The sequence below is a fragment of the Elephas maximus genome, chromosome 17 (genome assembly GCF_024166365.1).
Source record: "Elephas maximus indicus isolate mEleMax1 chromosome 17, mEleMax1 primary haplotype, whole genome shotgun sequence".
NCBI classification, from domain to species: domain Eukaryota; kingdom Metazoa; phylum Chordata; class Mammalia; order Proboscidea; family Elephantidae; genus Elephas; species Elephas maximus.
The window spans coordinates 61010690-61024092 of NC_064835.1; the positions used below are offsets into that span (position 1 = coordinate 61010690).

The following is a 13403-nucleotide window of genomic DNA, read 5'->3' on the forward strand; positions in this document are numbered from 1 at the left end:
TGAGGGAGAAGCGTGGGGGGGCGGGGGATGGACACCCCTAGCCGGGCCTCAGTTCCGGGGAAGAGGCGCGGCGCGGGGAGCCCTTCTACCCCCTTCCCGTCTCGTCCCCGGGCCGCCTTCTCCCCAATCCCACCTCCGCAGGGCCGCGAGGAACAACCGGCAGAGCCGCAGGTCCCCTAAACGCGTTACTTCTGCGCCGGTGGCCCCAGGCAGCCCCCACGCGGCAGCGGCGCCTCCTCCCCCAGCCACGACTCTCCCCACGTGCTCTGGCCGGAACTCGGCTGCAGAAGGGGGGATCATCCCACGTGTGCCCAGCAGTCACTGACTACGTGCTGGGTGACCCGCCCTCCTGAAACAAAAAAAGAGAGAGAGGGAGAGAGGGAAGGAGCGCGCAGGGTGGTAGGAAGAGAGGGAGCCGGGCGGCGCAGCGCGGACGTGGCTTCTCGAGCAGAGGAGTTGTCCGGTCGCCCAGGCTGTTTGTGCGGCCCCGGCCCCGAAGTGAGTAGGGAACGAGTAGCTGCTGGGTCTGGGAGGGGTGTCCAGCTGGCCGGGGCCCCGAGATACGACCGGGGACCCGGCGACTCTGTCCGAGGCGAGCCCGCCGCCCCCGCCCCCGCCCGCGCTCTCTTACTTTCTGCACTTGGTCATGGTTGAGTTCCGTGAAGAAGTAGGCGAGCAGATGCGAGGCGATCATCCTACCGCGGCCTGACGGCACCGAGTTGGGAAACGAGCTGGAGCGAGTGCGGGGGAGGCGGGCAGTGGTGGGACCGCTTTGTACCCGGGCTCGGGCGGCCTGTCTGGGAGGTGGGGGTCTGGGCGGCGCACAAAGAAGGCCAACGGCGATGGCGCTCCGGGTGAGAGCTCTCTTAGGTCTCTGAAGACGGGTTTTTAGTCCCAGCTGCTAGCAGGCAGGCGCCCCAGTATCACTCCAGGCGACGTGTCCGGCTGCCCCACGGTCAAGGAGCCAACCTCAGCCACAGGATCACTAAGAATCACAGCCCAGCTCCGCTAGGACAATCAGCCTGGTGGGGCGCTCGGTCCCACGCGCGATGCTCTCGCCCGCGGATCCTCTCCGCTCCACGGCACAGCGGGGCTCGCGGCGGCACGGTGAGTCTTGCGCTGGAGTTTCGTGCAACAATGTGGCTTATTGAGGGGCCGCCCGCTCGCGGGCCGCCCGGTCAGTGACGCGCGCACGCCCATTGGCTAAGCGGGGAGGGTGTGTGCGCCCGCGGGCCACCCGCCGGCACGGCGCAGCCAGTCAGCGCGCACGACCCGCGGGCGCGGCCGCCCAGACACCCGAGCCGGCCGGCTGGAGGGGCGGAGCCCGGCGGCCGGGATGGGACGTGTGGTCCGTGGCAAGAGGCTGGAGCGGAAAGGCGCGTGAGCTGCCGCTGCTTCGGGCTCCGCCAGGGATAGGGGACATGTGAGCGCGGACCCCGGGTGTGGGACGACTGGAAAGACGGGTCACTGGACCAGCACACGCCCTGTGTGGGGGGAGAGATGCAGTCTGGCATCCTGGGGCCATGGAATCGACTGTCCAGTTGGTCTGAAGCATCCTAGTTCTCACCTATTGTGGCTCCGTGAGTCCGCGGCTGCGCCAAGGCAAAGTGAGCCGCCCTATTTGCTTCTTTTTCTTTGCCAGGCATTACAAAAAACTGCTCTTCTAACCTTCACAGCCCAAATCTTACGATATAACATTAATGTCTTAGAATATTAATATCATATTAACCCCGTTTTCCAGATGAGGAAAGAGGCATAGAGCCGTTGAGAGACTTGACCAAGGTCACTCAGATGGTGGGGAAAAGGACTCACGCCCCTCTGATTGTGAGCCCCAGTAGAACTAGCCCATAGGGTTCCCAAGGACCGGCTGGTGGATTCAAACTGCCGACCTTTGGATTAGCAGCCTGAGCTCTTAACCACTTCACCACCAGGGCACCTCCCTCTAAATTCCCCCCCCCCCCCCCGCCCAATTAACCTATCCTGCCTTTCTAAGCACCGGGAAGAGAGAAGAAACTGGGTGACCAAGTGTGTAACTCTGAGTGATCCTGGACATGTGTGGGTTGGGGCAAGGTGTATGGATTGGAGAGGAGAGCCCCAGCCACAGCCAGTGCCTGGCATCAGACTCCAAGTTTATATACCGGGTGGAAGCTAGCAAAAATGAAGTATTGACTTCAGCAGGCGTGGGACTGTTCCCTCAGAGAGAAGGGCAAGCCTGGGGCTGGAGAGGCTGCAGTGAAGGGAAGATGAGGGTCTTCTGTTTTCTACTGAGGAGTTCCTCTTTATCTCATAAACAATGGGTACTGTATGCAACGTATATGGATTTTATTATTATTACACAAGTAATGGATGGTCCTTGTTGGAAAATAAGAATATAGAGATAAACAATAAAACATGAAAACATCCACGATCCAGCCTCTCAGCAAAATTTCTTGAAAACTATGCACCGTTGCCAACTAAACATCCTCACCCCTCTTTCCATGTACTCTAATCAGGCTTGGGCCCCAAACTGCTTTCGTCCCATAATGGCCTACATGTTGCTAAAGCCTATGTTCTCTTCTCCACTTTTGTCTTACTCCACCTCTCAGGGGTGTTGGGCACAGTTGACCATCTCCTCCATCTAAACACACCTGCCTCAGTTGGAGTCCAGGAAGCTCCACTCTCCTGGCTTCCCAGTAACCTCTCTCCCCAAGCTCCTCAGCCCCTGTTTTCTCCACTGGTAAGTACTGGAGTATCCCACACCTATCCTCCACCCTTTTTGATCTAGTTATGATCTCTCCTTAGGTGATCCTCCCAGCCCCATGACTGTTAGGTCATCTACAAGCTGGTGACTCACAAAGGTAAAATCTACAGCGAAAACCTCTCCTGGAACTCCACATATAAATCACTAGCTGCCATTTGTCATCTCCACTCAAGTGACTAGCATCTCACACTTAACATGTCTAAAACTGAGCTCAACTTTTCTTCCCAAAACTACTCCCAGTTCTCAGCAAATGGCATCACTATAAACCCTAATTCATTCTTAATCCCTCCCTGCCCCTCACCCACACATTCAGCCAATCTGCCATCAAGCAGTCAACTCTATGCGTAGAGTACCCATTGCCATCAAGTCGATTCCAACTCATAGCGACCCTATAGGACAGAGTAGAACTGCCCCATAGGGTTACCAAGGAGCAGCTGGTGAATTCAAACTGCCTACCTTTTAGTTAGCAGCCAAAGGCTTAACCACTGTGCCACCAGGGCCCCACACCCATAGAGCAGACCCTGTATAGGACCACTTTTCCCCATGTTTAAGTACACCACCTCAGCCAAGCCACCAACTCAGCCAGAGCCACTGTCACATTGTCCTACCTGGCCTCCCTGCTTCCACTCTTGCCCACCTCCACCCTCGCCCCTGTCATCTCTTCTTCACTCAGAAGCCAAAGTGACCTTTTCAAAAATAGAAATCGAACATGTCTCTCCCTGGCTCAAATCCACCCAGTGGCTTTCAATTGTAACATAAAATTCAGTCTTCTGACAATGACTGCTAAGGCTTTTCACCATATGGCCTCTGCCTCCCTCTCCACCCCATTCCATACTTTCCCCAAGACACTACTCGCGCTCACACTGACGCATTTTCCTCAAATATGCCAAACTCTTTCTCACCCAAGGGCCTTTGCTCTTCCTGGTTCTTCGGTCTGGAATATGTTTTTCCAGATCTGTGTGTCGCTGACTCTTTCTCCTCACTGAGATTCAGCTCAGATGTCACCTCCTCGAAGGGCCTTCCCTGACCAGTTTATCTCAGATAGCTCCCCAAGTCACTATCCTGTGACCCTGATTGATTTCCTTCGTAGCCCTTATCACTATCTGATACTGTTTATGATCTGGCAACTTGTATGTGTCCTTTATCTGCTCACTGGACTCCGAGCTACAAGAGCGGAGTTGGTATTTGTGTTGTTTCTCAGCATCCACTGTGCCTAGAATGGTGCCTGTCACATGGGAGGTACTCAGTAAATATTGCATAAATTAAGAAATATTAGAGATAGCCATTGTTCGTATTTTATATAATTGTGTATCTGTGTGGAGAAAGTTTATAGTTTTATGTATTTTATATATGTTTTATATATATTTATTTTATATATATTATTCTTCAGATATTTTCCCACCTCTCCCTCTACCTAGTTCACACACCCAATATCTCTCACCTGATGATAGCAGCCTCATAATTTGGTCTTCCCTCTTTAGATATAGATACATAGTAGATACATAGAGTTAGATATCCAGCAGAGGTTCTTAAACAGAGAAATGATGTGATCAGATCTGGGTTTTTTAGGGCAATTTCTAACCTCCATGTGGGTGAAGGAGGGGCAGGAGGGTCAGAGACCAGAGGCCGAAAGAAGTAGGGACGGTAGGATAAGACCAGAGCCTGAAACAGGTGAGAACGGGGCAGGGAGTAGGGGCACGGGTTTAAAGATGTTGTGAAGTCTGAGGTAGAATTGATGGCTTTAGCTAGTGGTAGGGGATGAAGAGGAAGATGCTTTCTGTCTACAGATATTTGGAAACCCACTAGGCAGTGCTACAGAACTCCACTGGGCCCAGGTAGAAGGGACCAGAGTCTGTGGGGTGGTGTCAGCTGTGAGCCCTTCTCCACACATGAATTTTAGTGCCTTCTTCTCCCCTCAAAGTCTACCCTTAAATTCCAGGTGCTGTAAGTGCCTCTTTCTCTTATTCTGCTCACAATAATCCCAGGAGGTGCCTGGAATTGCTATAAGCCCCAGTTAAGACATGATAAACCAAGGGTAGTTTACGCACGTAAGGCTGAGGCGAGTATCTTCAACTTTTCTGGCTCCAAACTCCATGCGGCGGAGTTGATTAATCATGAGTCTCAGACCTCTCTCTCTCTCTCTCTCTCTTTGTCTCTCTCACACACACACAAACATTGAAGAGGGATGAGACATACATGTGGTTTACACTCCCCAGCCCCAAGGGAGGAATCAACCAGCGAATATTTATTAAACACTTTACAATGCTCAGGGAACTCTGCTCAGTGCTATGAGAAATACAGAAGAAACATAAGATGTGGCCCTTGCCCGTGGAGAATTAACTGACTAGTCAGAGATATAAAACTAATACATAAAACAAGTATTAAACCCACTGCCATCAAGCTGATTCCAGTGCATAAACCCCATTGCCATCAAGTCGATTCCGACTCATAGTGACCCTATAGGACAGAGTAGAACTGCTGCGTAGAGTTTCCAAGGAGTGCCTGGTGGATTTGAACTACCAACCTTCTGGTTAACGGCCATAGCGCTTCACCAATATGCCACTGGGGTTTCTAAGGTATAATGACCCTGTAAGACAGAGTAGAACTGCCCTATAGGGTTTCCGAGGCTGTAAATATGGAAGCAGACTGCCACACCTCTCTCCCGTGGAGCAGCTGGTGGGTTCAAACCACTGACATTTCAGTTAGCAGCCAAGCGCTTCTCACCACTATGCCACCTGGGCTGCTTCAAAACAAGCATTACAGAAGAGAGAAGTCTATAATTAAGAGCTAAATCTGTCTGTGTCTTTATGTGAGATGGAGTTTTGGAAGAGAGAGAGACAGAGCCATGGGCCAGGGTCAGCAAAAAGTGATTTGATCGATGCAAACGCCAGCTTTGCGATTTCATGCCAGGCTGGCACGGGTCATACATAGGACTGAACTAAGCCTGGCCATTCAACTTCAGGGAGCTGTCCTAGGAAGAGGTCACTTCACCAAAAGATGCTCTCTGCCAAATGTTCCTTTTGCTAGTCAGATTTAGCAAGTTTGTGGCATGTTATAAGTGATGGGATTATGTAGAGAATTTTAAGGCTGTGGGCGGACCTGCCCCGAATGTAAATACACACAGTTCCTTGCATCCAATTGCCTTTAATATTCGGCCCCAACGGTCTGGATAATCTTGTGTTCCATAGTTCAATTATAATATATGAATTTGGGGAATTAGGAAAGGCATTGAAAAGCAGTTAAAATAGAAAAATGTAAGTCCCAAAAATACACGACAACCGATATTTATCAGTTGGAGTTCTTAGTTGCAAACAGAACCCATTCACACTAGTTTAAGCAGAAAAGGAGTTTAGCGAAGAACATCAGGTCACTTGCAGGATCTCTGGAAAGGCTAGAGAATCCAGCTCGGAGGCTGACCAGGCAAGAATGATGCTTAAGTTATACCATCAGACTGTGCCCACGGAGATGCTATTGCCCTTGCCCCTGGGCTCAGACATCTTGGCCCCCACTCGTGATGCTAAGCACGGAATGTTATAGCCAGGACATGCCACAGCCATCTCTGACAGCTGGATGTCTCTCAGCACCCTGGCCAGAAGGAATTCTCACAGCACCTCTTTCTTTACAGTATTTGGTTCCAAATGGACACCTGGCAGCAAATTGGCAGAGTCTGGGTCACATGCCCATGCTCTAGCTGCAAGGGAAGCTGAGAAAGTGGGTTCAGGGAGTCAGAAGTCATAATGTGGAGAATTCTCAAAACATAAGAAAGGTGCTGAAAGGGGCTAGGCAGTCCCAAAGCTTGACAAACAGCCACCAGGCCCAAGAAACACTGTGTTGCATTGCAAAGTTCCAAGTGCCCTTAGACAAATTGGCTTTCTAAAATCCAAAATGTATCCAAAAGACAGTGTCTGTACTCAATGGGAGTTTAATTAGGGAGAAAATGGTCAGTAGGTAAATTCACACCAGAGGAGCAACCAGCCAGTTCTCGTTGCATTGACTCTGACTCATGGTGACCCCATATATGTCAGAGGAGAACTGTGCTCCATAGCGTTTTGAGTGGCTAGTTTTTTGGAAGCCTTTCTTCCCAGGCACTCTGAGCAGAATTGAACCTTCAACATTTAGGTTAGCAGCTGAGGACATTAACTGTTTTTACCACCCAGGCACTCTGACACCAGGGAAAAAAAAAACAAACCAAACCCAGTGCCGTCAAGTCGATTCCAACTCATAGCAACCCTATAGGACAGGGCAGAACTGCCCCCATAGAGTTTCCAAGGAGCACCTGGCGGATTCGAACTGCCGTCCCTTTGGTTAGCAGCCGTAGCATTTAACCACTACACCACCAGGGTTTCCGACACCAGGGAAACTGACTGTAAATGAATTGACGTGGAGCCAGATGTTTTACCCCTTCACACATTCTGTAACCCAACATCTGTCCACAGACACAGTCAATGTGACAGTAGATGAGGAAAAGGCCACTATGAAATATTGCCAGAGGGACCCGCTCCAACATATGTGAGGGCTGTCATGTCCAATACTGTCGTCCTGATGGGCATAGGGCCATAGGCATATGCTCCAAACAGTTCCCCTGAGAAGGCATGTATGTCGGCATGCTGAGGCTTACATGGGTTTGCTTATTTATCTTGGGCAAGCACTTGACCTTTCTTTGCCCCAGTTTCCTTATCTGTAAAATAGAGATCATGAAATGGAATATGCAAAGCCTTTTTTAGTTGAGAGCCTGGTACATAGTAAATCCTGAATACCAGCTCCCTAAACACATCAAGTCCTCTTAGCAATCAGAACTCAGTGATAAAAGGCAAAGCCCAGGTGGAGGGAGTAGCTAATGCAGAGTCTCAGGGACACAAGGGAGCTTGATGGGTTTGAACCACATGCAGTCCTCTGGCGGTAGGATGGCGGGAGGGAGCCTGGGCAGGTAGGCAGGCTCAGCTGAAGAAAAGGGGAGTGATAGAATCCCATCAACACTTAAAGAAAAACACAGCATATGGGCTGGAAGCAATATGGAGGACAGATTGAGACCAGAGTCCTGGGAAAAGATGCTGCAGACCTATGGCAGAAGAACAGAGAGGTGGTGAAGAAAGTAAGAAAAATGTAAGAGGTAGCCCCAACAGGACACCATGGTAAGTGATTGAATGTGGGGGTGGGGAGAGGAAAGACTCCAAGAGAGCATTCCCAACCTAGGCTGCTCTGGAACAGTGGTACACCAAGGCCCCAGGGCAGGTAGTAAGGGGGCACCTTGGTGTAGAGAATTTATGAACAGTCACAAAATCTTTAGTCAGTTTTTTTTGTTTTTTTGTTTAGTATCACCATGAGCTAGTGATTCTAAATAACATCAGTGATAAAATATTCCTTTCTGAATTACACTGGAACACCCCACTGCACCCTCTTCCTGTCCCTTATACATTCACTGTATTAGAATCACCTGGGGAGCTTTTAAAAATCCCTCTGCCATACAACAGACATTAATGGCATCTCTTCCATTACAATAAACCAACCCTGTTGCCTTCAAGTCATGCCGACTCATAGCGACCCTATAGGACATCGTAGAACTGCCCCATAGGGTTTCACTTGAACTGCTGACCTTTTGGTTAGCAGCCGGGCTCTTCAACCACTGCGTCATCAGGGCTCCCTTCCATTGTAATTTAAAAAAAAACAAAAAATACAACATACCTAGGAACTTAAACTGTTCCAGGGAACTCAAAAGTGGAATGAGTAGGAAGGTTCAACACTGGTTCACAAATTTCAGTTCCTCTTAGATTAATCTGTAAATTTTAATGCAATTTCAGTAAATAAACATGCTGATTCTGATGTTCCTATGGGGAAGCAAATGAGTAAGAATATCCCTGAATATCTGCAAGCCATGGGAAAGAAGCTTGTTCATTTGATTTTTTAATTTTAGAGTGGTGAAGACCTTTCTAAGAAAACTAAAACCCTAAATGTCATACAAGAAAAAGCCAATAAAAGAGTCTCTATTAAGCAAAGCCAAAAGGCAACCAAGACAAAAATATATATCAGAGACAAAAGGCTAATTTTCTGCTATATGAAGAGGTTCTTCAACTTAATAAGAAAAAGAAATCCAGCAACCCTTGGGTAAAGGATACAGACAGGGAGTTAACCCAAAAACCCAAAATCCAGTGCCATCGAGTCGATTCCGACTCATAGCGAAATGGTTATTTGGTATACAAAAAAGAAGATAAAGATCACCCAGAATAAAGAAAATGCAAATTTAAAATACACTGATACATCATTTTTTTACCCATCAGCTTGGCAGAAATAAAACAACAAGAACACACCTTGCTATAGGGAAAGAAGCACCTTTTCTCCCACCATATTGTTGGTGGAGAACACAACTTCATGAGGCCAATTTAAAAACATCTGTCAATTATAAGTATACCTGCCCTCTGACCCTGCAATCCCGTTTGTCTGACAGGTATACCCACACATGCTGCATAAGGGTATTGACTGGGGCATCATTTGTCATAGCAAGACCTGGACCAACCTAAATCCTATCATTTGGGGACTAGTGATTAAGGCACATCCATACAATGGAATTACTTGGCAGCAATAAAAAAATTAAAAGATACTCTCTAAGTATTAGTATTGTCTTAGTCATCTAATGCTGCTATAACAGAAATACCATGGCTTTAGCAAAGAGAAATTTATTCTCTCACAGTCTAGTAGGCTACAAGTCCAAATTCAGGGTGTCAACTCCAGGGGAAGGCTTTCTCTGTCGGCTCTGAAGGAAGGTCCATGTCATAAATCTTCCCTTGGCCTAGGAGCTTCTCCATTCAGGAACCTCAGGTCCAAAGGATACACTTTGCTCCCGGCACTACTCTCTTGGTGGTATGAGGTCCCCCATGTCTCTCTGCTCACTTCTTTCTTTTATATCTCAAAGAGTTTGGCTTAAGATACTATCTAATCTTGTAGACCTCATCAATATAAATGCCACTAATTCATCTTATTACATCACAGTGATAGGATTTACAACACATAGGGAAATCATATCAGAAGATAAAACGGTAGACAATCATACAACGGAATCATGACCTAGCCAAGTTGACAGATATTTTGAGAGGACACAATTCAATCCATGACAAATATAGAATGATCTGTGGATAGAGTTAAGAAAGTAGGATGTAGAACAGGGTATAGAAAAGTCACTATTAATTAAAAAAAAAAAAAAAAGTAACAGGAAATAAAATAAATATATACCTGTGTATAGTCACAAACCATTCTCCAGATAGAGGAACTGGGTGCCTGGGAGATAGGTGAGGGAGAGAGACTTCATTGTAGTCTTTTGTATGAGGCGCAAGTATATACTATTTTCACCAAAAAATGTAACTTAATTAAGAAGAGAGCCCACTGGGATAAAGGCAGCACAATAGAATGGAAAGGGCATGTGGTTTGGAGTAAAGACATTTGAATCCACCAAAAATTAAAATTATAAAATTTGAAAAATAATAATAAGTGATGCCCAGGCAAACCTCAGCCTAATTACATCCGAATCACCAGTGGGACACAGACATCAGGACTCAGTAATTTTTAAGTTCCCCCACGTGATTCCAATATGCAGACATGATTTAAAAAAAAAAAAAAAAACCTCTGTTCCAACATGACTCTAGGTGGTTTGACTTTAGTGCTTGGGGATTGGCTGAACCTGGGTCAGTCTTAGCATCTATTTCTGACTTCCCACCTCCTAAACACCAGCTTGAGCCCGTCACATTTCTCCGATCTTTTTATCCAGGGGCAGATTAACCAGTAAGTAAGGTACTCATGGGCTTACTTGTGCTTACTTACTAATCTGTAGCGCACAATTTCACATGTGATAAACCCGCGTGTACCTTGCTTACTGGGTAATCCGTCTCTGCTTGTATCTGTTCCTGGCCCAGCAACATCAGGTCTTTATCTTTTATAGCTGCCTCATTCCTCCCCTCTAGACAGTGGGAGCTCCGTTGTCTTCTTCTGAACTTGCTGGAAGCCCAAGTAAATTTCCTAATCTCCTGCTACCTCAATGATGGGAAAGGTATTGCTTTTAACTAAGAAGGCGCTTGTCCCAGCAAACATGAATGAGGGCCCTGCTTGTGGCAGCTCCCGGCAAAGTGACTGTGCCTCTTTCTGTCCCACTCTCTTCCTATGACTTCAGCTAGAATGGTTTCAGAGGCAGGTTACTGAACACCCTGGCTCCAACAATAAGGATTTTTGTTGTTTCACATAAAAAGAAGCCCAGCAGTGGCCGGGATCCAGGCCAGGTGCGTCAGGGCTCCAGCCCTACCCCTCTGAGAATCTCTGGGCTCTGCCTTCCTCCTGAGTCGGCTTCATCTTCAGGCTGGTGGCAAGATGGGTGTAATATGTTCAAGTTTCGTCCACAGCAACAAGGTCCAGGGAAATAGGAACTGCCTCGTCTTCGGTCTCTCTTCTTTTTTTAAAGATTCACAGGGTTTTAATAAAAATAAAATAAAATGAACCAGTTGTTCAACATTTAAAAAAAGAAAAAGCTCTCCTTCAGGCTAATCCTACAAAGCCTATTTCTCACAACCAGTACTTGATAAGAATTGTACAACTGAGAATTCAAAGTGTTGTATTCTCTGGTGAGAAACAAGAGCACAGATAATTTGGGTTGCCAGTTGTCTTAGTCCCCTAGGGCCGGCATAACAAGATACCTCAAAGATTCTGGCTTTAAAGAACAGAAATTTATTTTCTCACAGGTCTGGAGGCCGGAAGTCCGAATCAGGGCATCAGCTGCCATTTCCTTCTGAGGGCTAAAGAAAGAAACTGCTCCATGCCTTTCTCCTAGTTTCTGGTTGAGTCTCTTATGAGGAAAAAAAAAAAAAAAAGAGAGATTTCCTGAAACTCCCCAGCAGCTTTCTTTCCCTCTCTCTCTTTAGCCACATTGTCACGTGTTCATTCTTCAAACAGTTACCAGTGGTTCTCACCCAGGGGGATTTTTTACTCCCAGGAGACATTTGGCAATTTCTGGAGACATTTTTGATTGTCACAACTGGGACAGGTGCTACTGGCATCTAATGGGTACAGCCCAGGGCTGCTGCTAAACATCCTACAATGCATAAGACAGCCACCACAACAAAGGATTATCCAAGCCAAAATGCCGATAGTGCCAAGGCTGAGACACCCTGGCTTAGACTAATCAAGACCTACCCCTAGAGCTGAGGGTAGAGTCACCTACCCCTCAATCATTTGGTGGGCCCCTGAACAAAATCAAGTTTCTTTAGGGAGAAAAAGGAATGTGGTAGGCAGCCAACAGTGTCCCCTACATCACTGCTTCCAGCGTGGAGGTTCAGCATCCTCCTCATGGAGGGCAACGTAAAGGGGAAATTTAGAAACTGGTGATCTGATCACCAAAGCTTACATGGATCTATAATCCTGACACCTAGTAACACTCACATTTCTTTATTTAATATTTCTATTTCTGCAGAACTAGAAGGCTGGCACTCAAAATGGCCAGAGGACACTTACTCGTTGGTCAGTCTGGGAGCATAAAATTGCTTCTTTAAATCTTATCAGAGAGAAAACTGATAGGATTTTAACCATCAGGGGAAATGTGGGATTGGCTGCTCCTGTTTTGCAACATTGGTTGGTATCTCAAGGGGACATGAGAGTTCAGAGAGTTAAGATTAAAGTATCAGCTAAGGCATCGCAGAGAACAATGCATCCTTGTTCTTTGTCTTTTGCTGAGAGAGTTATTTACCCAATCTCTTCTTTGGCCTGAAAACAAAGCTATTAATTACAAAGGCCAACCTTTTATGGCAAAGAGCAGGGTTGACACACATTCTAGGAATTGTATGCGTATGTGCGGATCTCTGATCGCTAAGGCTGTGAAAAGATTTTGAGGACTTAACTCATGCCTACAGAACAGATGTGGCTTGCTGGCATCATCAGGTCTCAGCCACCCTCCAGGAGGCATTGCTGCTTTCCATGCCAACATGACTCTGTCCCAGAGTCCTGTCCCAAAATTGTAGTTGGTTAATTCACGTTATGGCTCACATCTCTAAAAGCTGTAGCCACTACCTGTGGTAATCATTAGTTACACTCACCAAATATTTCTAGTTTTCCCTCTTAAGTTCATGGTAAGATTGCATAAGCCTATCTCTTTGAAGGTAGATGTGGTTATGTGACTTGCTTTGGCCAATGAAAAATCGCACACATACAAACTGAGCCTTGGCTATCGTGGAAGCACAGAGACAGAGTTTCCCTCAGCCTGGGTCCCTGAGTGAGGATGACATGTAGCAGAGTCCCATCAACCTTATGGACAAGTAGTATAAGCAAAAGGAGCCCTGGTGGTGCAGTAGTTAAGTGCTCAGCTGCTAACCAAAAGGTCAGCAGTTCGAACCCACTAGCCACTCTGAGAAAGAAAGATGTGGCTGTCTGCTCCTGTAAAGATTACAGCCTTCGAAACCCTATGGGGCGGTTCTAACCTGTCCTATAGGGTTGCTATGTGTTGGAATTGACAGCAGTGGGTTTGGTTTTTTTGCTGTTGTTGTTGGAGTATAAGCAAGAAATAACCTCTGTAGTGTGAGGACGTTGAGATATGGGAGTCATTTCTTACTGCAGTCTAACCTATCTTATCCTGACTGATACAATAGCTAAAATGTTGGCTTCCCTCCAGTCATCTGTTTTCTCCTACCTTTCTCCC

At 47.2% G+C, this 13403-nt stretch overlaps 1 protein-coding gene across 2 annotated transcripts in view; it reads right to left on the bottom strand.

Annotated features, from left to right (window-relative positions):
* Positions 1 to 1171, bottom strand: part of HK2 (hexokinase 2) — a 75634-nt gene extending 74463 nt beyond the window's left edge. The window contains exon 1 of one of the 2 annotated variants that reach the window (XM_049856441.1): positions 632 to 1171. In XM_049856441.1, the coding sequence (XP_049712398.1) occupies positions 632 to 694 (63 nt within the window). In that variant the 5' untranslated portion in view covers positions 695 to 1171. The remainder of the gene's footprint in view (positions 1 to 631) is intronic. The other variant, XM_049856440.1, reaches the window with a different exon arrangement.
* Between the last annotated feature and the right edge of the window lie 12232 nt (positions 1172 to 13403).